General features: G+C 44.1%; 8 protein-coding genes across 8 annotated transcripts; 4 read left to right on the plus strand and 4 right to left on the minus strand.

The window, feature by feature from the left end:
* Positions 1–787: 787 nt before the first annotated feature.
* On the minus strand, positions 788–3,139 carry SS1G_04244 (hypothetical protein; the record flags this gene model as incomplete). Its single annotated transcript, XM_001594387.1, has 2 exons — positions 788–1,602; positions 1,657–3,139. 2 exons carry the CDS (start codon positions 3,137–3,139, stop codon positions 788–790), a joined length of 2,298 nt encoding a protein of 765 aa, XP_001594437.1.
* A 1,287-nt stretch (positions 3,140–4,426) lies between these two features.
* SS1G_04245 (hypothetical protein) lies at positions 4,427–5,887 on the minus strand (the record flags this gene model as incomplete). Its single annotated transcript, XM_001594388.1, has 3 exons — positions 4,427–4,645; positions 4,856–5,008; positions 5,618–5,887. 3 exons carry the CDS (start codon positions 5,885–5,887, stop codon positions 4,427–4,429), a joined length of 642 nt encoding a protein of 213 aa, XP_001594438.1.
* Positions 5,888–6,778: 891 nt separating this feature from the next.
* SS1G_04246 (hypothetical protein) lies at positions 6,779–9,472 on the plus strand (the record flags this gene model as incomplete). Its single annotated transcript, XM_001594389.1, has 3 exons — positions 6,779–6,954; positions 7,148–7,944; positions 8,097–9,472. 3 exons carry the CDS (start codon positions 6,779–6,781, stop codon positions 9,470–9,472), a joined length of 2,349 nt encoding a protein of 782 aa, XP_001594439.1.
* A 420-nt stretch (positions 9,473–9,892) lies between these two features.
* Positions 9,893–10,605, plus strand: SS1G_04247 (predicted protein; the record flags this gene model as incomplete). The annotated part of the gene is made up of 2 exons (XM_001594390.1): positions 9,893–10,465; positions 10,552–10,605. 2 exons carry the CDS (start codon positions 9,893–9,895, stop codon positions 10,603–10,605), a joined length of 627 nt encoding a protein of 208 aa, XP_001594440.1.
* An 808-nt stretch (positions 10,606–11,413) lies between these two features.
* On the minus strand, positions 11,414–13,236 carry SS1G_04248 (hypothetical protein; the record flags this gene model as incomplete). The annotated part of the gene is made up of 4 exons (XM_001594391.1): positions 11,414–11,785; positions 11,854–12,686; positions 13,140–13,164; positions 13,219–13,236. The coding sequence occupies 4 exons, from the start codon at positions 13,234–13,236 to the stop codon at positions 11,414–11,416; spliced, it is 1,248 nt and encodes a 415-aa protein (XP_001594441.1).
* A 305-nt stretch (positions 13,237–13,541) lies between these two features.
* SS1G_04249 (hypothetical protein) lies at positions 13,542–14,846 on the plus strand (the record flags this gene model as incomplete). Its single annotated transcript, XM_001594392.1, has 4 exons — positions 13,542–13,770; positions 13,849–14,420; positions 14,498–14,609; positions 14,830–14,846. The coding sequence occupies 4 exons, from the start codon at positions 13,542–13,544 to the stop codon at positions 14,844–14,846; spliced, it is 930 nt and encodes a 309-aa protein (XP_001594442.1).
* A 570-nt stretch (positions 14,847–15,416) lies between these two features.
* Positions 15,417–21,777, plus strand: SS1G_04250 (hypothetical protein; the record flags this gene model as incomplete). Its single annotated transcript, XM_001594393.1, has 4 exons — positions 15,417–15,895; positions 15,931–16,004; positions 16,220–16,452; positions 16,639–21,777. 4 exons carry the CDS (start codon positions 15,417–15,419, stop codon positions 21,775–21,777), a joined length of 5,925 nt encoding a protein of 1,974 aa, XP_001594443.1.
* Positions 21,778–21,890: 113 nt separating this feature from the next.
* Positions 21,891–22,829, minus strand: SS1G_04251 (predicted protein; the record flags this gene model as incomplete). Its single annotated transcript, XM_001594394.1, has 6 exons — positions 21,891–21,918; positions 21,948–22,010; positions 22,066–22,089; positions 22,235–22,269; positions 22,350–22,439; positions 22,809–22,829. 6 exons carry the CDS (start codon positions 22,827–22,829, stop codon positions 21,891–21,893), a joined length of 261 nt encoding a protein of 86 aa, XP_001594444.1.
* Positions 22,830–22,835: the final 6 nt, after the last annotated feature.

Consider the following 22,835-nt stretch of genomic DNA (forward strand, 5'->3'; position numbering starts at 1 on the left):
GGGATATGGATATGGATAGGCATAGGGCTAGGGTATACCAATACTGGTACAGATAGTACAGTATCAAGACCCGTTTCGTTTATTATATTATACAGGTGTAAATATCTACCTAGTATAGTAGATGTAGATAGAGGTGAAGGAGAGAGAAAGTAATCTCACATTCTTTCTTTATGGAATATATATCCATATAAGATGTTCAGATGTGACTATGGTAGGTAGATCTTAGGTATCGTGGGACTTTATGAATATCACCTAGGTAGATAAACGATGCGAGGAAGTGTAATGAATCATATGCGAATTATGACTATTTGTGATGATGATGATGATAATAATATCGCTCTCCCGTTTTCTTCTCTCTTTTTTCCTCATTCCTTCACGTTAAAGCTACCTCGTACTCATCAAATAGACTACCCAGCTACCCGGAAGTCGAGAAATGCTTATTTTGTTTTTATATCTTGGCATGAATAATAAATAAGTACAAAAGACAGTGAGAGCGTCCCACTATGAGAAACCAAAAACCCCCGAGAGAAGGAAGTGCTTATCAAAAGAGTGGATGTTTAGCAATTCAAAGGCTACATTCCCGCATCAAATCCCTGCACGTTGCCTCCCATGAACTGACCAAAGACGTCTTCGCCAAAGTAATTACCGATATCGCCGACTCCAAACGTGATACCCATTGCCTGCTCGAATCCCTCGCCCATGGCGAAACCAAGATCCATTCCGAGAGATGGGTCGATGTTTCCTGATATATCTCCGTAGCCTTGTAGTATTTGGGCGTTCATGGGGTTTAGAGATGGATCGTAGTTGGGATATGGTTGCTGTTGTTGCTGCTGCTGTTGTTGTTGTGTTGCCAGTCGTTTTGCTGAACCGCAAATTGATTTTGATTCTGATTTTGATTTTCAGGACGGGGACCACCAGAATTGCCCGTCGCGACTTCGCTAAGAAGCTGCAGCGGGGTATTCGCAGGACCAGGGCTATAGCTCGGTTGCCCGTTGCGTTGTGATCCCATTTGTCGAGCAGCATTTTGATCTGTCTCGTTTGTGCCTTCCCCAGAAGTATCACCCGTAGGTTTTGGAGGATCAGGGAGTTCTGTGTTGTGTACAGGAGTTGATTTGCCCTCTCGCTGACGATGGAACCAGGTTTTCAACATCATGAGGACCATCAAGAATTTTGCCGCTGGTCGAGATCTCTCATCTGCGGCAGAGGCACGGAAGACCTCGACTAAACCATCGAGATAATGCTCTACCTTCATGTTGTCCTTGATGAAAACTTTCCCCAACTCACCGTTAGGATTGGCCGCCGCGAAATACATCTTGATAAGTACCACAACAGCATAAGCCACTCTAACGAAATGTGCAATGGGAAGACATCGAATAACTTCAACATCAAACTGCAGAAAAGTCTCAAAGATACCGTCGATGGATGTTAGGCAGCAGGAGAGAGCAGCAATATGAGCTGAAGTTAAGACATCTGTGGTTTCTGAACCACCATGTAACGTCTCTTCAGTAAAGGGTGGCTTGAACTCCTCGACGTTGTGATCGACGTGCATAGCCACTTCATGCATGTAAAGATTGATTACATGTTCAGTCAATTTTAAGGATGCTGAATGACTCTGTCAGTATTTATTGTCCAGTTAGTGTATAATTTGCCACTTACGTGTTTGAATATCAGGAGGTATCGAACTGCTCCATTTATCAAGCTCTTGTTCGAAACCTTTGAGAGCATACTGCACCTTTGGGTCGGCGATACTGATGTTTGCACCTGGTTCGTCCATTGAAAATGATATTCCAACTTCCTCTGCAATCCGCTGGCTACGAACCCACTGGGTTAAGATTCTATCTGTAGGTGCTGCTTCCGGGGAGTTCTCCAGTATGTCAACAGATTCCGCCATAAATGAGGTCCAACCAATGATGTTTTGTCGGCGTAAGCCCATAGCAGCATTGCAACATAGAAAGTAGCAGCCCAGCCAAGTACGTCTTGCCTCGATGGTCTCCGGATCGGGATATGGTGTTCCTCGCCACGGATGGTCTCTCCACAATCCTGCACTTTTCATTTTATCAGTCCTACCACCCTTTCCCTTCTTACCCATTCCAATATCAATTGCCATAACTGCGGCAATGTGGATAAGCTGGTAGAATTTTAGCTCCTCGAAATGTTCCGGTGGCCAATACCAGAGGGTGCTAATGAGAAGAGCTTGTATGAGCTCTAATGTCTTCTCGCCACTACAAATGATGCGATCTGCATAGATACTCATCAATTCCTTCGTTAGCTGTTTCTGCAGTGATGGGTAATTTGTGCCTGAGCTGGCACTGAGGATAGCTAAGAATAATATTGGCTTCGTCTTGCGAATTTCTGCAGCAGTGGTACCTGCAGGAAAGACAACAGCAGGCATATGATGGACCATTCTTTCAACATAGCAATCGAACATTTTGGTGGCAACATCAGCTGTTACCAAACCTCGATCCACCACATCCGCATACTCATGGGATGGGGTTTGTTTTTGGGTGGCATGCCAAAGTGCTTGGTGTGGATTAAGGTCGGGAGTTTTCTGCCCCAAACCGGCAGTCATGAAAGAGTCAGCCGGCGTGCCATCTCGACTCTCGACGTGTTTTCTCTTCTGCCCGGCCATCACCATTGGGGGTGCAGATAATGTTTGGTTCTCGGATGGGGAAGCTTTAGGATAGTTGGACCAATCCGGCTGGTTCAACCTTGATTCGGGATGACCGGGGAAAGGGGATCCAAATCCCCCATTTGTGACTTGCTCATATGGGTTTTGCCTCTGTGGAATATGCTGGCCATGATCCTCAAGACCAATTTCGGCTCCATGTGTGGTTGGTAGAGATGCCGATTTCGTTGCTTGCAATGTAGCTGTCAATGCATCAATTTTCTTCTCTAATTCAGCAACTCTGCTATCTGCTTTCTTTTGTCTCTTTCGACTTGGTACAGTAACAATACATTGGCGACTAGCTTTGGCGCATCGTTTGCAGGGACCATCGAAATTGTTCATATCAGGTTCGCATTTGACTTTCAATCCTCGACAAGCTTCACAAGCTCTTGATCGCTTCGGATCGACCGACGCGTCTGCGAGTATTGACCCATCGTCCGGCGTACGACCTGTGGACTGCGGGGTTTGAGGCATGTACATTTGAGGTTGGACTCCATCGTGAATAGGTTGATGGTATTGCTGTAGCTGTGAGAGCTCTGTTGATGACGGACCAGATAATTGAGGTGTGCTCGCAGGAATTTGAGTGTTTAGATTGTGAATGTCGTGTTGCGGTTGTGGCTGTTGATGCTGTTGAGATTGCGTAAATGAATTTGTGTTAGATTCATCTCGAAGTCGAGGATCAATTTGACCCAAGTTTACAGGATTATTTTCCATTTAGATCATAGATTTGTTGATTTCGTGCCGACTGTCCGATCGGAGAGTTGTGATGCCGTGGATGCGATGAAAAAGATCCGTTGATGTAAATTTGGCGCTAGTAGATGAGGAAGTGACAATTTGTTTTGTCATACCACTTTTTGATAACATAAGATGTGTGTGTAGAAGGTAGATAAATAGTAAATACTTCTATTCACCATATATTAATCAATGAGAATGATAAAAGCTACTCATACAAACCATATTTGATTTTCTATGTCACGATTGACAATTTGTAATACAACTACCTACTCCGTACTAGATAAACAATCGTAGTGCAAATAGTCGTACTTGACAGGATTGCTTTAGATTAGACTTTAGATCATATACACCTCAATTTATTAAGCATAGGTACTTACGACAACGAATGAACTATAAAAATTCAAATTAGTTTTAAATATTGAAATCTGGAATGTTATTAGTCCTTCCAAACTGTAAAATCAATGTTATGTTCGCTGCAAAGTTATACGCATTGGGACACAAATAATGCAGACAGTGCCAGACACATGCAGCTCACGCTCCTATCATCATCCACCTAGACCTTTTCTTTCCTACTTTATTTACTTAAGAACTCGACACCTCGGCCTCTCGAGAAACAGCTAACCAGATTGTATCATTCTATACATTTCTGATATATGAGATCTTTCAATACAGTCGTCTAATATTTCTGACCTTGGCTTTGTCAGAAACCCTTGTGTCTTCCGAGTAGTGGGGTAACTCACAGACTACAGAGTAGTGAATCCGATTATTTTCAAGCCACCAAAATATACATTCATCCCGTCATGAACAAAAACATATCAAGCAAATACGTAGAGAACGAATCCTCCGATGATTTGCTATACAAATGCTGGGGTCATCAAGACTGTTGGGACTGTTTGTCTATAGGTCCTTGCTCGTGGTGTCCTGTATCATCTACTTGCGTCCCAAACGTAACTCCAATGCAAATCCTCGCTCCTATCCTTAACAGTGATATTTGCCCTCTTTGGTCTGAAAGATGGGAGTTACGAGCTAGGCCTTTCGGTTGTCATGTTTCCACGTAAATTTAGCTGATTCCACGCCTTTTGCCTCGAGACTAATGCGTTGTTCAGGATCACGTTTTTGACGTTTTTGGGATCGATTTATGGAACGCTTTTGGCAATGGGGCTCGTCATCCTCATAATGAAGTGTATGGGGAACGGGGAGAGCAATCGAGGGTGGTTTGAGGTGTGGGGGCGATATCCGAGAAAGCTTTGGAGAAGGAAGCACTCAGTAGTGGTTCAAGAAAATCCTTCCCCAGAATCTCGCCCATTATTAGGTCATGTTTGATTCAAACCATCTTCAGCAAATCGATTGTGGAGGCTATGAATACATGATCCAAATATTAACCCGGTCGCTGTTCACCTCAAGTTGTTTGGTGTGTTTTACCAGCTTCTAAGTCCCGTCACGTCCCTTTCTAACCCTTCTAGCACAACTAGGAGGTCTCCAAGATGTACTTGGATTCTTAACTACAGCACGCCCACCTCCTCCCACCCCTGCAAAAAAATCCCCCGAAAATCTCTTTGGTTTTTCTGTCCAATACCCCTCCCAATTCTTCCCCTCTTTATTATTCCACTATTTTAAATCAGATCAGAGCCTCACCTCATATAGAACATTTCCCCCAAAACTTGCCCTCGCAAACACTCACATCCACTCCCGGCTGTCCTCGCACTGCCCACTTACCTCCTCCTAGTCGCGGGCTTCCAAGTTGCTACGCCTGGTACCGAACCCATAGAGCACCTCAATTTGTGGCTTCGCGAGAAAAATCCAGACGTTTCGTAAGCCATAAATATTTGAATGTGAGCTTCTCCAATAGCTGGCCACATATCTAGCCTTACGCGAGTAGTGTAGGAGGACCACATGAGTCCTAAATATTCGAAGGAGGTATGTTGGATATGACAGGGCCGTTAGCCGACAGCTATTTTCTCCAACGTCTCGCCCATTCGATCCTTTTAAGTTGCTATGATCACAATGTAATTGAGGTTCCTTTCCGGTACCATCATGATAAGCAGAAACAATCAAGAATTCAAGAACAAATGCGAATTATATTAAGGGCATTTATAGAGAACACAAAAATCAAATATAACATGCTAATAAATAGACTTCGGAGGTTTAGAACGGAACATAAATGATATCGTAGATCACGGATGGCTCCCAAATCTGACTACCTTATCCAGAGCTCACTGGTGGAATGATTGCAACCTCATCCCCATCTTTGATAATTATTTCAGGACTATCAGAGATTCCCACTGGGATATCAACATACTCGAAGTTGATAGTCACCAGACAACTGTGTAACACCTGATCTCTTATTCCATTGTAGCGATCCTCTAAAGTCTCAAATAATCGCGAAAGAGGTAGAGGTGCAGGAAAAGCCTCGGAATCCTTCGACGTGTACGAGCTAGCTGTAGCAAAATAAAGAATGGTGAATTGTCCTTCTTCGGAGTTAGACATGATTTGAAAATGCCTGTTGAGAGGATTCATCAGTTATATGGTCATGATAAGATCAAAAGACGAATATGCAGAGATTATGAATAGTAGTCAGAGATCTTGGTGTAGACCACAGTGAAATCTCGTCGAAACGATAAATCTTCAGGTAATACATGCTAAAGTTTGTTCATCATACAAAGCGTAGGTATTGTAATGCTATGGATTGTGTCGGATAATATGACATATGAGAATAGATCTTACCTGATATGAAAGCTCTGAAAGTCCAATGTCTACATGAATGTGGGTATGATACCAAAAGAAAGAAAGATTTGATCGTGGAGTAGAAAATAAATACTATACTCTCGGAGGACGCTTGGGCCATATTTTAATCACTTCACGTGCGAACGCGATAATATCGTGTAATAAAACGTTATCGCAATCAAATGGAGAAATTTTGCCGATGGATTATCTTCATGTTGCCAAAATCTACACGCCATTGCCATAGTGTGTAGACGCCATGTTAAGGAATTCCCGACTTCCAAGACGGAATGTACAATCATTCGTATGCTGGAGCTGCCTTGCAAACCTTCATTCCGGAGCAACACTTGGAAGGCGTCAACTCCCACAAGGCTCGAATACAGTTGGTCAATTAAGGTCAAAACAGACAGTATTAAGGCGAGATGCGAAGTCATTCAGCACCAGCTATGTAGTGCGTAGAACTTTCCCTTCTGTATATTCTACTCCACTCACCTATTTCCTAGCGACGAGCCGAAACAGGCACGCAAAATGACCAACTTCAAACTTCGTCTGATGTTTTGCCCACACAAAAGGAAGAGTTGGTGCCGATTAGAGAGCGGCTAAGAGCGTGGGAAGCAGAAAATGCCAGTCAATATGTTCCTGTAACAATCAATGACAATGCTTTACCTGGTACCATGGAAAATTCTAGCTCTCGAATCCAAGACACCAAGTTCGAAATTGACGACGAAGAGGACGTGGTGGATGATGATATTCATAATGTTGGGTTTGATGATTTGGGTCGATGTTGGAAGCAGGCGGGGATTCCTAATTCCTGGTGATCTCGTCGAAGTTATGTGTGTCTACCCACTCTGTCGTTCTCAGCATATGTAGCAGGACTACATGAGGGATTAGTGGAAAAGGGCAGAGACAGGAACTTGCGATATATGTACGCGACGTCGATAATTTGGCAGAATTTTATACAATGTCTGGTATTTTAATGAAGGGCTCTTTGAAATCCACACACTTTTATGTGCCAGGCTTCATTAGGAACGATGAACTGGACATAATTCGACCATTTCTACCATCGCCAGAAATTGAACAATTGGATACTTCAAATATTCCCAAACTTGGACCACAAATTCCTAGGGAAGTGACCAAGCCTATAGTGGATCAAATGCTTGGGTTCTGGGCTGAATCTGAAGCGATTTATCAAAGAACTTTTTCCGTGCTTGATCATGCTCACAGTCTTGTTGCTAAAGATAAATCTTTTCGGTACGCTACGCTGGTCGAGCTAGCTAATGAAATTATTCCACGAAACATTCCGAGAACCGAGGATGGTACGCATTCTTACCCTGCATTGTATGCTCTACATCGGTCCCTTTTGCGCGATGGGATTGGCTTTCGGCCACAATTGAGAGGCGCAACTAGAACCGGCGGGCAGTACGAAATTAGCTCCAAAATAGAGGTAAAGAATATTATAAATGTGGTCGAGGAGGTTCGCAAGTATCAAAAGGCTCCAGCCACGAACTTTAAGTTTCAAAAAAGCTCTCTACTGAAATGGGTGAAAGATTGTCAGGGAGCTGTAGACGAGAGTCGCAAATCACGTCAGCTCACAACTCATGGTACTATTAAAACGCTAGCTGCATCGGAGGATAATAATAACATTCGACGGAAAGTTGCTCCATCACCATATACAGAATTTATAAAATCATGGGCGGCTTTCCAGACCATTGATCGCAATTCTACAATCAATGCAGCGGGTTCAGCCCTTCTTCGATTCATGGAACGATACAAGAACTTACAATTGGATCAAAGCACCGCGTGGACTTTTTTGCAAGAAATTGGTGAGATCAGTCCTACAGCAAATCGAGTAGCCTTTGATCTTCGCGTTCACAACCACGGCTATCACATTGTTCCCCGGAAAGACTGTTTTACCTCAGTTGACAGCATGTCGCCTTCGAAGACTCCATCTACTGTTACTGTATTGATGCTGCAGGTGCTCATGAAGTTGATGATGGAGTGTCCATCGAGCGCACTGGAACACCAGGCGAGTATTGGGTTCATGTTCATGCAGCGGATCCTGCGTCACGATTAGAAGCAAAGGGTGAGGTTGCGGATGAAATCGCAAATCGCACCGAAACGATTTACTCGCCCAGTGAAGTTCATTTCCTATTGCCGTCCGATTTCGTGCAAGATAACCTCAGTCTCGACACGAGCCGTCCGTCTTTAACATTTAGCGCAAAGATGAATTTGAATGGTGATATATTGGAGACACACATATCTCCGCGCACCATTCTAGATGTAAAATTTATGACGCCCCAGGTGGTTCAAGAAGTCATTTCTGGTGGCAATTCTCAAAGTTCTAAAACAAGTACTACTACCACCACCGTTGGCTTGCCCATTGCCCCCGTTTCGGAGAAGAGGAACATGCTTCAGAGCAGTCAGCTTTCTCACGAGCACAAAGACGACCTCCGAATACTACATAAAATTGGCGATGCTCGGCTCAAGCAACGTGTAGCCAAGGGCGGTGTCTCCATGAACTCTGCTCAAATGGATGTGTCAGTCTCACCCACAGGGGCAACGATCCAGTTACAGAAAGAACAATTCAATCCAGGATCGAGAATAGACGCAGTTGCACCACTTATGCTAATCGCTGCTGAAGTTGCAGCGCAATGGTGCCACGAAAGAGGTGTTCCAATCCCTTATCGTATCACTGCTCGCAACGTAAGCAAAAGAGATCCACTGGATTTCTACAAGGAGGTCGTAATACCATCCTTGGACGAAAATGGCTATCCTCCAGCAAGTATTGCTGTACAATATTTTCAGCTACTTGGCTCAATACTTCCATCCACCATACCGGGCCCGCACATAGCTGTCGGCGTTGAAATGATGGCTAAATGTACAAGCCCTCTACGTCGATATGGAGATTTATTACTCCACTGGCAAGTCCAGGCAACACTTCGAGAAGAAGCACGTCTAGGGCATGATCTCAGAGGTAACACCAAAGAAGACTTCCTTCCTTTCTCAAAAGTCGAGCTTGACCGCATCATAACACATCTTGATGCTCGCGAAAGGATGATCAAACAAGGCAACAGGAATTCGATTAGACATTGGCTATGTCATTTCTTAGTCCGCGCATGGCGGTTTAAAGAGGCTGCCCTTCCTCCCACCTTCCGATTTACTGTTAGTCAGGCTAGGTCTGATAGCACTTGGGGTACATTGGACTTCTTTGATGCCTATGCAAGATTAGTAGGATCTGAAACTCGTGATATTGGAGATGTAAAAGCTGGCGATTTGTTTGAGGTTGAGTTGGAAGATGTCAATGTATACTTACGTAGCATAACTGTTAAAGCGATTCGTCGTTTGACATAATCATATAAATTCCTCACTCAAATCTGGTTTAAAATAATAAAAAGTTAATATGAATGTTTTATTTTCTCATTCTGGCAACCTTCACCGAAGTGCAGGCATGTGATGATGTAACCAGCGGATGATCATGTTCCTGGCGAATTCGGTTATCATCCTCGGATGAACTCTCGCCAGGAATGCTGTTGTCACTTATACATTCCACAGAGCAAAAGTTCTCTCTGTTTACCGGAATTTTGCCCCTGTGCCATAATTTCAACCAGATTAACCCCCAATGGAAAAATCCCATCTCTCTTCATTCATTCAGTCGCTCATTTCATACAGTCTTTTTGAACTATACGACATCAAAATAGCGTACTCTAGTCAGCCATTACATTCCCATTCTGTCTATATTCAGAAAACACTCAGTCGATTATAACCACAGCCATGCAATCCCACCACTTCCTTCTAATCCCGCTCATCGCTCTCCTCGCCAATGCCCAATCCATTGACTTCCCCTCCCTGAACATCAATGTCCCATCTATGCCGGACCCAGAATCGCTCGCTCCCTCAACAGGATCATCCAACGGCCAATCATCCTCATCTTCATTCTCCTCATCCTCATCCTCATCCTTCAGCTCTTTCGCCAACGGTCGCGGAAGCTCTAGTATCTCCCAAGTCAGCACAACCTGTGATTCGGACGCAAATTGTGAGACGCGTGTTAATGGGATTGTGAATGGGACCGTCGTAGGTGCTTCGAGTCTGGTGACTTCTACGGTCAGGGGTAGCACTACGAGTATGAGTACGAGTACGAGTGAGAGTGAGAGTGAACAGCAAAGTGTACAGGCTGCGGGTCCGGTGGGAAATACTGGGTTACTGGGGGGAAGTGCAAATTTGCCTGTGAGTGGGACGGTAGGGAGTGCCGTGGTGGGTGTCACCGGGACGCCTATTGGGACACCTACTGCGACGGCGAAGCTTCAGGATGCGAGTAGTGAGGCTGGGAAAGGAGTGGATAAGATGGTATGTTAACGTTGTTCTTCTCATTTGTCCTTCCTGTTATTTGGAGCGGGTGGAAGTGGATTGGGACTAACTTTTGTGATATATAGAAGAATCTTGTGAAATTGGCACTTGCGATTGCAGTTGGAGTTTTGGTATTGTAGAGAATAAGCTGGCATTTTGGGATTGTCTCTCCTGTTGCAATTTAAGAACATGTCGTTGATGATGGAAGCTTTTGGGTTTGGAGTCATTGAGACAGTACGTAGGGATCGGTTGTTTGGAGCGTGCTATGTAAATCGCATGCGTATTCGTCTTGAGATTTGGATCTGGGATTAGGGATCTCTTGGGTTTTCTGACGTTTAATTACGTACAAGGTGATGCTGAGGGTATTTTTGATGCAATACACATCTCATCTGCTTTTGTCATGATGGCCCAGATTTTTCACCGGGTTCTAACCACTTAGAATTATAAAATCAAATACATTCTCTCGTGAAATTAGTTGTGGATGTAAAATTGATAATAGGGGAACTGATTGCAAGAAAGAATTGTTATGTTGATGTTTTAAGGGGAGATGTTATTTGAGAGAGTGTTGGCATCCGACACTATTGCCGAACCAAGCTGGCTACTTGTTTATCACTTTCACATAGGATGACATAGAAATGTGGATTTGGTTGACATGCTGTGCAGTCGAAAGTAGAATCCTTTGAAATACCACTTGAAGTTCGCATGCTTGTAGTTATGAGGTTGTGACTAATCGCCTGTCTAAGAGCTTCAATCAAGCAAGTTAATCACTCTGGCCATAAACTTATTCATTTCTGTCAAAGGCTATTTTCATTATCAAAATATATCTTGCATAGCCATCACGAATAAATACACAATGAAGTTCGCTCTGCCCCATCCTGAACAATTAAATATATACACAATCATATGCATCCCGATCATCTCAAACAGCACATCCAAGCTAACCCAATCTCACAACTTCGCATTCCAAGCAGCTCGATCCGCAGATTCCAACGGCTGGTTTCTTCCATCCCAAAATAGAGGACATAGCTGAAACCATTTTTCACGACTACAAATTGAATGAACAGATCGTTTATGTCCCAGATCAACATACTTCCCAATGGTAAGACCTTGTGCATTCTCATAAGATAAAATAATGGCGCCTGTGGCTTTTGGCTCTCCAACTGCATTTGCAGTTCGCGGATCGTCTAGGAATACATAATGGATACAACTCGAGTACCAGGCGTTTACTCGCTGTGGACCGCGGAATGAGGCGTCCCCAACGAGTGAGTGGCGTCCACGATCGTAATCTCCGGCGTTGTAGTGTGCGCCATAGTGATCCTCCTGAAGGGAAAATGTCAGTTTCAACGAAGATTAGAGAAGGAGAATAATAAATAGAGATGGTAACTTACTTTCGCCCAATAGAGCTCAAAATAGGAGAATCGAGTCTCGTTAAAGCGCCCAAACAGACACAGCACGTGAGGGTCAAAATGTAACTTGCGTAGATACTCACGATGCTGGTCCAAAGTTCCCGTTTCATTCCAACCCTTAGCAACACGTGGATCATTTTGCCACGTGTTGAAGAGTTTCAAATGAGCATCATCTTGCCAATCAACCACTTCGAGAGAGAAATGCTCGTCCAATTCGGGAATATAACGACTGTAGCAAATGGATCCTGGATGTGGTTTAGGACGACGTATCGGATGGTGAGTATAGACAGCTTCTTCGGGAAATTTCATGGTAAGTTGGTGGTTTTCAGGCATAACGGGATATTGGGCTAGAGATTCTCGAATGGGACCATCTGTGCCATCTCCAATCACCCAGATGGGACGAGGACCTAATGGTGAGGCTGCTCCTTGCCAGAATGCACCTCGAAGAATTAATAAATCCTCCGTTGGTGCTGCGCTTGTTGCCGCCTTTGAAAATCGCCATGGTTTTGGATGGTCAATTCCTAAACCAGTAGATAATAACTCGCTCCGAATGACCTCCTTCTCAGATCCAAGCAGAGTCAGTCGGAAATACTCCAAAGTGGGATGAGCTAGGTATATTGCGTGGACTAAATTCCAGATTTGGCCCAAAGCAGGCGCATTGGATCCCGTCCATTGAAAAGTGGTTTGCGGGCTTCGACACGCTCTTGCCCAAGCGGTGTTATCAGATGGAGGCGGGCATTCAGCTTCGGATCTGGATACCAGATCAAGCCATGAGAGAGAATCGGAGTGTAATGGTTGAGGTAGAGGTTTTCCAGCTGTGGGTTGTTGACTATCCAATGTCAAAGTATGTCTGGCTGGTGTTGTTTCGGCAACAGTGTTTACACGATATGTTGTCAGGAAAGGATGTGGTATTTTCACCAGAGGGTATTTGTATGGTCCCATTCTTCCAATTTTAATTATTTGAAGTTTCTTAGGAATTCAAAGGTACGAGACTTTCACGGCGGCTTATCAAGGAGATTTGAATGTAAAATGCACGCCGAAGAATACAATATCGTCTATATACAGGAGGATCAATTGCCTAGGTAGTATGTTGTTTTAACAAGGATAATTTGACACCGCTCAAAAGGATTAACAAAAGGCAAAATTTCTAACTTCTTAAACTCTACGGAATATCTAGCTAGGAACCTAAAAGAAAGACTCTAGATTTTTCATGGATTCTACTCTGGGAAAAAGAAAAATGCAACGATGCTGGTTTACCTCATACTTACCCCACTTCCAACCAAATGAAAGGAGCTACTCGGACCGAGCAGATTAGCTGCAGGGCTGTACGTTATAGTGTATATGTACCTTTTTCCGCGCGGTCATTTCGACACCGCAATTGCGGACTACTAGGTACTTGAGTAGTTGTGCTTCAAATGAAGTTTCAGGGATGCTGAAGCGAGGGGGAGATTTCTAGGACCACAAACTAGGAAATGACTAAACAAGAAATTAGGAATGCACCATCCATCCTACGTATACCGATTGAATAGCAACATGTGCTGAGTAACAAAATGTTATAAAGTTGATGGAGGGAAGCTGGTAGAATAGTCACAGTATTGTCCTTTCTGCCTCTGTGTGTATCTTCGTGGCTGGTGACAGCGACGACTTATATTCCGCGGATCTACTTAAACATGTCTCTCAGATCAAGACCCTTAAATTTTCGATATTTCAATGTCTCTTTTCCAGAAGAGCGAATCCTTCAGGTCACATTGAATAGACCTGAGAAGCTCAATTGCATTGATCAAGCTACAAGTCGGGAAATCCAAGAAATATGGGAGCTTTTTGATCAAGACGAAAGCTTATGGGTCGGCATTATCACAGGCGTGGGGAGAGCATTTTGCACTGGGGCCGATCTGCAAGGTTAGAAGATTCCACTATTCGTTCATTATTCAGTATCAAAATATCCTTGAGGATTACACGAGAACTAATCAAGAACAGAATGGAACGAGATGAACAGAGCAGGGGTTGTCAATAACATGTCTGCACCAGGCCTTGCAGGACTTCCACGTCGAAGTGGCAAAAAGCCGATTATTGCTGCAGTCAATGGCATATGCATGGGAGGAGGGTTTGAAATGATAACAAATTGCGATGTCGTAATCGCTGCCTCCACGGCCGTGTTTTCTCTGCCCGAAGCGAAGCGTGGGATAGTCCCTGTGGCAGGGTGTCTACCACGGCTAGTTCGCACACTTGGCTTGCAGCGCACCTCGGACCTGGTATTGACTGGTAGAAACGTAAGTGCCAAGACGTTGAGTGATTGGGGACTCGTCACTCGGATAGCAGACTCTGGTACCGATGTTGTCGATGTTGCGATTCAAGTTGCTCAAGAAATGTGCAAGAATAGTCCAGATGCGTTAATTATCGGTCGTATGGGTATTAGATTGGGCTGGGAAGCTGGTAGTGTAGAGGATACCGTTTCTACTCTGGCTGATGAATGGTATCCCCGCCTGGTTAAAAGTCCTAATTTTGCCGAAGGTATTCAGGCGTATGTGGACAAACGACCGCCGAAGTGGGTAAATTCAAAGTTGTGACTGGTGAGAGGGCGTGGCCGTGACGGCAATTAACAATTTTGCAACGCTATCTCTTTCAGGAAGGAGAAATGGTGTCGTATAGAGCTGTTACGACTTACGAGCAGCCATTTATTTTCCGTGTGGTAAAGAAAATTTCGGTGGTGGGGAAGCCAAGGAGGGATGGTGGAGAAAGTATGTAATTATTATCTTATCAGATGACATGGGTGAAAAAATCTAATCAATCTTGACTTTATTTGGCTCTGAAATCAGTCCGGTCCAATGCTAGCAGGGAGTGAGGAATAAATGATCCGGACTTTGTTAGTGTTTAGAAGTATATACGGAGTACCTTATTTTTATCTTATCAGATGGTATGGAGAAAGATCAATCTGATAAAATTTTATAACCCCAATAGTCGAAAAATATACATAAAAACATCCTTGTATGGTAATTGGAGAACGACCAGGTTTAGCTTGGCATCGCCGCGTCATTGATCTAGTTCGTACATAGTGGATTTAACCTCGGATTTATCTTATCAGATCAGATGAGATCGGCAAGGTGAAAATCTAGTCCTGGATTATCCACTAGTGGAAACCGCTAAGAAAAAGTGACATTTCATCTTATCAGATGACATGGATCAAAACATACCAATCAAAGAAGTGCAAGGCTTTTGAATCATTGCACCTAGTCAGATCTGTTATGTCCAATTTGAGATGAGTTATGGCCGATCTCGGTTTTCGTTTTATGCTCAAAGTTTGCATTACGTATATGCCGTAATAGCTCGGTATAGAGTAGTGGCTTTGCAATCCTACTCACTCGAATGGAGAAACCATGGTATCACAACTTTATCCAATTATTCGAATCACAGATACCATCTCAATCCAATCGTAGCAGTGCAGATCTGTACTGAATAGAATGCATGGCCGAGATTCAACTCCATCTCCCAATCTCAGAACATCGCCAGGACCTTAAATTAGCTTTAATATCTTGACTGTCGACGGGATGAGTTCTGTACATGTCGAAGATGTCCAAAGTCAACACTCAACTGAAAATGGGTTTGTTGATTTGCTGTCAGGTCAGCCTGATGGTGAGGGCTATAGATCTTTCAACGTGAACAGTCTTTCCTCTGATCATGCTGTAACGCCGACGGGCATGAGAGAGGAAATTTTGCTTTTATCTTGGCTTATCGTGCTGTTACGAACCCGAGAAGAAGGTAGCAAGATATCTTATGATTGGGCTTACAAAAGTAGAGACGATAATTTTGAGCTTGAACCCGTGAAAGGGCGTCTCTCGCTAGACGAAGTAACGACAGAATTACAGAATACTGTCGGACAAGCTACTTCGGAAATTTCATTTCATATCTCGAAAGTTGCATCGAGTCAGGATGCCGCCATTTCCAATTCTGTCTCGCTTCTCTTGAGCACCAGCTCTTTATCACAAACGTCTGAAGAGGCGAAAGATGAAGTGAGCAAACGATCCATGTATGTTATCACATTGCTGACGATGTTGAGCAAAGGGTATTCTCCACCTCGAAATACGTTTTGTCAATGACCTTCTGGAAATCCGACCCGTATGGTACACGGAGACCATGTTAGAATTTACGATTACACACTTCGTCGAGACACTCGTCGACACCATCAAACTGTGCATTTCAAATCCTGATACTACTATTCAGGACTGTGTTCGCCCTACCACACGTGATTTGAACGAGATATGGCGATGGAATCACCAACTTCCTCCAACCTACAGCTCTTGTATGCACGACATAATTTCTGAACGAGCTAAAATGTTACCTGAAAAAGTAGCAATCGATTCCTGGGATGGTACTTTGACATACGCTCAAATCGATCAATATTCCACTTTCGTAGCATTCTCTTTGAGAGAAATGGGTGTCAAGTTACATGATGTCTTACCTGTCTGTTTTGAGAAATCAAGATGGACAATAGTAGCCGTGCTTGCGGTGATGAAAGTTGGGGCAACTTTGTTGATGACTGACCCAACGCTTCCTCTTGCCCGCCTTCAAAATATGGCGGAACAAGTAAACGCAAAAGTAATAGTTACGTCTCGCAATCAATTGGACTTTTCAGAGTCGACCGTTCCAAATGGAAGGTGATAGTCGGGAAGGAGATACATCACACATCTTTCTAATTCACCAATTAGCCCACAGTTAGAAGCTGTACCGCCATCCGCCTAATGTACATAATATTCACTTCTGGCAGCACAGGTACCCCAAAAGGAGTCATGCTTTCTCATGAGACATATACAAGCAGCGCGATTCCTCGAGCCAAAGCAGTTGGGCTATACGGAAGACTCCAGAGTTCTTGATTTTGCAGCTTACGCTTTCGATGTAAGCATTGACAGCATGCTATTGACTGTTGGAAATGGTGGATGCCTCTGTATCCCCTCGGATGAGGATCGACTAAACGACATAAATGGAGTGATGCGGAAAATGCGAGTCAATTATGCAGGCTTAACCCCATCAGTTGCTCGAATTCTGGACTCCGATGTCATAAAATCGCTTAGCGGTTTGGGACTTGGGGGAGAAGCGTCGTCAGTTAGAGATGTTACCAATTGGGGTCAGGACACCAGAATCATTATAGGCTACGGCCCTTGCGAATGTACCATTGGATGTACGATAAATAGCGACACTGCTACTGGTAGGAATTATATCTCTATTGGAGAAGGAAACGGAGCTGCTATATGGATTACCAACCCCGACGACCATGAACAGCTGATGCCAGTTGGCGCTGTAGGTGAATTGCTTGTCGAAGGGCCAATTGTAGGACAAGGCTACTTGAACGACCCTGTAAAAACTGCAGCATCTTTCATCAAAGATCCTTCGTGGCTGACTGCAGGTCACAATGGATATCCTGGTCGTCAAGGACGGCTGTACAAGACTGGGGATCTCGGAAAATATGATCCTGACGGTTCTGGAGGTATTTTGTTCGTTGGAAGGAAAGATACACAAGTCAAATTGCGTGGACAGCGTGTCGAACTTGGTGAGATTGAAAGTCAGCTTATGGCCAGGTTGCCTTCAGAATTCAGCGTGATTGCCGAGGTGATTGTGCCCCAGGGGCTTGGAGGGCAACCTACGCTAGTTGCATTTATCGGGCTACAGCAAAAGAAGGGACAAGAGAATACTGATATAACATCAATTCAGCTTCCTGAAGAGCTGAGTCAACAGCTGTCAAAAGCCAGCACAGAATTGACCAAGGTTTTACCGCGATACATGGTACCAACCGCGTATATACCAGTCAACTACATTCCCGTTTTGATCTCAAGCAAGATTGATCGGAAACGACTTCGGCAATTTGGTGCGACCGTGGACTTGAGGGAAGTGAATGAAGAAACAGCCCGTAACAACAACAATTCTCGGGAGTTGGCCGACCTCGAGAAACGTTTGCGACAGGCTTGGGGTCAGATATTGAAGCTCGATGCAGAATCCATTCGACTCGACGACAATTTCTTTGCATTAGGCGGAGACTCTTTGGCGGCAATGAAACTCGTAACCGTTTGTAGAGATGAAGGCCTCGAACTCAGTGTCATCAATACTTTTAATCATCCCACGCTCTCAGCGATGGCTGAAGTCGTACACATTTACAACTCACAATCAGAGACGGAGACACCTGCATTCTCAATGATTTCTCAACCCGCCGAAAGTGCTTGTCTCGAAGCATCACAGATTTGTGGAACAAACCAGGCAGCCATCGAGAACATCTATCCTTGTACACCTACGCAGGAGTCGTTGTTCACATTTGCGCTCAAGTCAACCGAGGTATACGTTGCTCAGAGAGTCACATGTATTCCATCACATATCGACCTCGATGTCTGGAAGAGAGCATGGGAGAATGTCGTTGCGGCAATTCCTATTCTTCGGACTCGGGTAGCTCAACTTCAAGAGCCTGGCCTTCAGCAAGTTATCCTCAAAGAAGGCATCTCCTGGAGAAATTCAGATAATCTGGAGCAATATCTCGAAAGTGATCGCAAAGAGAGAATGGATCTGGGAAACAGCTTAGCTCGATATGCTATTGTCAATCAGCCAGACGACGAGAACAGATACATGGTCTGGACTATTCATCACGTAGTTTACGATGGATGGTCAGAACCGTTATTGTTGAAAGCTGTTAGCAATATTTTGCAAGGTCAAAAGGTCGGGATGCAGGCATACATGAGTGACTTCGTCAAATATGTGCGTGATATTGATGAAGTCGCCATGCAAGACTTTTGGCGACGTGAATTGGAAGATGCCGTTGGACCACAATTTCCACGTTTACCTTCTAGAGACTACTTGCCAACTCCAGATGCAAACCTTGAGATCACCATAACCCTCGAGAGGAGCACCAAGTCACCATTCACAATGGCAACGTTGATTCGTGGTGCATGGGCACTCGTGGCTTCGCAATACACAGGAAGCGACGATGTGGTATTTGGCGAGACTCTCGCAGGTCGAGATATCTCGTTGAAGGGCGTCGAAAGTATTGTTGGTCCATTGATTGCAACAGTACCTGTTCGCATAAATGTCAGCCGATCATGTTCTATTGAGGCCTATTTACAGAGTGTGCAACAAAGTATGTTGGCACGCATACCATATCAGCATATGGGGATGCAGAATATTAGAAAAGTCAGCCAGGATGCTCAGCATGCTTGCGAAGCTGGAACAGGGTTGGTTATCAATTCGGAGCCAGAATACGTGGGTAGTGATCTTGGATTTGAGTCGGGGGATGTTGAACTTGAATCACTTCATTTCAACCCTTATCCGCTAATGTTGGCTTGTGGAATACGTAAAAATGGGTTCAGGATCTGCGCAAATTTTGATAGCAGCCTGATCGAGGTCTCGCAAATGGAACGAATGCTTGAGCAATTGAGAATGGCTTATTCACAATTAACCAAAGATCTTTCTAGAAAGATCGAGGAGGTATCATGTCTTCCCGAGGCGGAATTAGACCAAATCTGGCAACGGAACCAAACTCCTCCATTGTCCCTAGATAAGTCATCCAAAAGGATTCGAGCAGATGCAAGCATCAAACAAGGATCAATTTATCCTCCAGCGGTAGTTTCCTGGGTATGTGATCCACGGAACCCATCTCTACTGTCACCTATTGGCTGTATTGGTGAGCTCTGGCTTGAAGGGGCTTTCTTTTCAGAGGAGACCGTTGCATCCCCATCCTGGCTAGTTGCTGGAAGCTCTACATACGGCGGTCGAACTGGCATAGTGGAACCCACAGGCGATATGGTTCGACTGCTAGAAGACAAAAGCTTAGTATTTGTTGGTCGAAAGGAGAATGTTATGCCGGTTCAGGGACATGCGATAGATATCACAGAACTCGAAACTCACTTGGCCAAATACCTTCCACAAAAAGTGCGTGCCGCTGCGGCAGTATATCAATCATTACAAGATGATTCTCAACAAAGCTCAAAGCAAGAGCTGTTGGTCTTGGTAGAACAACAGCCTTCTGATGAAAATGTTGAGATCTTGTCATCAGAGCACGACATAATTTGCGATGCCTCGAATTTACAAAGTTTCAAGGCGGTCATCTGTACCAAGATCCCCTTGGATCTTGCTCTAGCACTCAAAAAATTCGACAAATTCATACAAGATTCTCTTCCATCATACATGATGCCATTTGCGTATATCGTAATTGACAAAATGCCTTCTGACATGAAGGACGTTGATCATAATTTACTAAATCAGCTAGCCTCAAAAATTCCCCGAACCGTACTCTCCGAGGTTCGTCAAGGATTCAAAGAGGTCTGGTCAAACAACTCTACGAAACAGAATCTGACGCCTTCGGAAAGCATTCTCCAGGCTGCGTGGGCCAATATTCTTAGAATCCCGTCAGAGAAAATTGATGTTGATGACAACTTTTTCCGTCTTGGTGGCGACTCTGTCATGGCGATGAAACTGGTGTCAAGTCTTCGTATGCAAGGCCATGGCCTAACAGTGGCTGATATCTTTCAACACATGCGTCTTGGTGATGCTGCCAAAGTACTAAAAGTGGACCAAGTATCCATGAATAAGGTTCAGCCTTACAAGCCATTCTCGACACTGAACAGTTCAGACATCAAGTCATTCTTGTCCGATGTTGTCCAGCCGAAGCTTGCAAACCAAAGTTGGACTATTCGAGACGTATCTCCGGTGACCGACTCTCAAGCTCTGGATATTAGAGGAACTATCCAATCACTACGCACCTCCATACAATACACTATGCTGTACCTTGACGAAAGAATCGATCGACAACAACTATTCCGTGCATGCAAAGCGCTCGTCGAGACTCATGAAATCTTACGCACCGTTTTTATTAAACACGAATCAAACTTCTTTCAAGTGGTCATTGATGAGCTAGATACTTCTGATATTACTACGCTATGTGCTGACAAGGACATTGAGCAATATGCTAAGGAACTCTGCACAACGGACATTCAATCGGGCTTTGAGCTTGGATCCTCTTTCCTTAGAATACTACATGCCGAAGGCAGCAACGGTAAAGAATGCCTCGTTCTAGGATTGTCTCACGCCCTGTATGATGGTGTTTCCTTGCCCATACTCCTCCGAGATTTGGAAGTTCTCTACAAAGGAGAAAGGGTCGTCGATTTTGAACCTTTCTCGTCATACATGACACGAATTTGCAACAAGAATACCCAAACTACCGCCATTAATTACTGGCGCAATCTCCTCAATGGTTCGTCTTTATCCGTTTTGAATGGAAGATCAGCACAACGTACAGACAAAGCAATCTTCCAGGCAAAATCAGTCGATGTCTCTCAACGTCCCGAAGAGATTACCACGGCAAACTTGCTTACTGCAGCATGGGCATTAGTGCTAGCACGTCGCCTCCAGAAGCCAGATGTGATATTCGGTAGCATTACTTCAGGACGAAACATTGACCTAGCTGGTGCGGAGAATGTTGTCGGTCCATGTTATCAATTCACACCAACTCGGGTCTCATTCGAGCCCCAATGGACAGCCATGGATCTCTTAAGATTTGTCCAAAAGCAAAGTGCTGAATCTGCTGCCTATGATTTCCTCGGCTTCGATAAAATCTCCAAGCAGTGCACTCAGTGGTCATCTGACTCGGAGGCGCAATTCTTCGACTCCATTGTTCATCATCAGGACTGGGATGATTTCGACACCATGCCTTTTGCAGGAGGGGAATGCAAGGTGGATATTCTCAATCCGCACGGAGATGCGGCTACCCCTTTCAAGGCCGTCACGTTCGTTAAGGAAGGACAAATGCATGTTGGGGTGGTAGGAAGTGAAAGGGATTCGGTCTTTGTGGATACGGTTCTTGATGAGTTGGCTGCTGCTATTCAGGAATTGGCGACTAATCGGCCAGGATTGTTGCTTGATGGTCAAAGGTTTTAATTTTTGGGTTGGGTATAGTGAGTTGCATTGATTGAAATGGATTGGTATATATTTGAATTTTGTAAATACATGGGATATATGGGAAGCGAGATTTTTTTATGAGAGCAGTGATTTCAAGGTGCTTCCTCACGAAGGATTATGCTATTATGTGAAGCAGCGAGAATACTAACGTGATTTGGCCCTTCAACTCAATTGCAACCTCACATCCGCTCATTTTCCTCTTATGATACCGACTACATTTTCGAGCATCACAGTTACTTTATGACGTACATAACAACGCAATCATACCTTTCTTTCCTCACCGCACCGTGCCTATTAGAAGCCAGTAGCTAGAAAATTAACCGATTAATTTTAACTTTCTATCAAACATAACCTCACAAAGAAGGATGCCCGGGAGCATAAATGCATTCATCCATAACTTTCAGGACGAATTCTACCCGGAAATGGTAAGACTTACCTCTGTACATCCACCACCTTATTCACATGCAACAACTTCAAAAATTTACATAACAAGTAAACGTAAGTCCATGGGTCACTAGGTGGATCATTATGTACTCCCTTGTATGACCTACTATACTAGGTGCATTCTCCGTACGTAACCTTACTAGGAAGTTATCAGAATCCACGGCTAATCCAACTCCAACTAGCTCAGTAGTGGATCTCTATTAGTGGTATATTTTAGTGAACTTCTACTAGATAGACGCTAGTGGAACCCCACTCACTACCCAATTATTATCTAATCTGATGATCCGATAATCTGATAAAAATTTTGACTTTTTTTTGGCTAGGATCCATAGGTATGTCAATTCTTAGAGAACAAGTGGAATTCTCAACATCCACTCGAGTCACCGCAGAATTGCCAAGCAAGGAAAATGGAAATGCATCAGTTTTCGAGTTCCTTGTCTGTGTCTGGCCCCGGTAAAATGGAAAAATTAAAAAATCTAATCGTGAAAAGTTTGACTAGTTTTGAAGGTACAAGTACATGTGTAGGTTGCAGTCAATCTTGCTATGATGAATCACTATGTCTAGACCGATGTCGGGCTAAGTTTCATAGTGGG

The sequence above is a fragment of the Sclerotinia sclerotiorum genome, genomic scaffold, assembly GCF_000146945.2.
Source record: "Sclerotinia sclerotiorum 1980 UF-70 scaffold_5 genomic scaffold, whole genome shotgun sequence".
Lineage (NCBI taxonomy): Eukaryota > Fungi > Ascomycota > Leotiomycetes > Helotiales > Sclerotiniaceae > Sclerotinia > Sclerotinia sclerotiorum.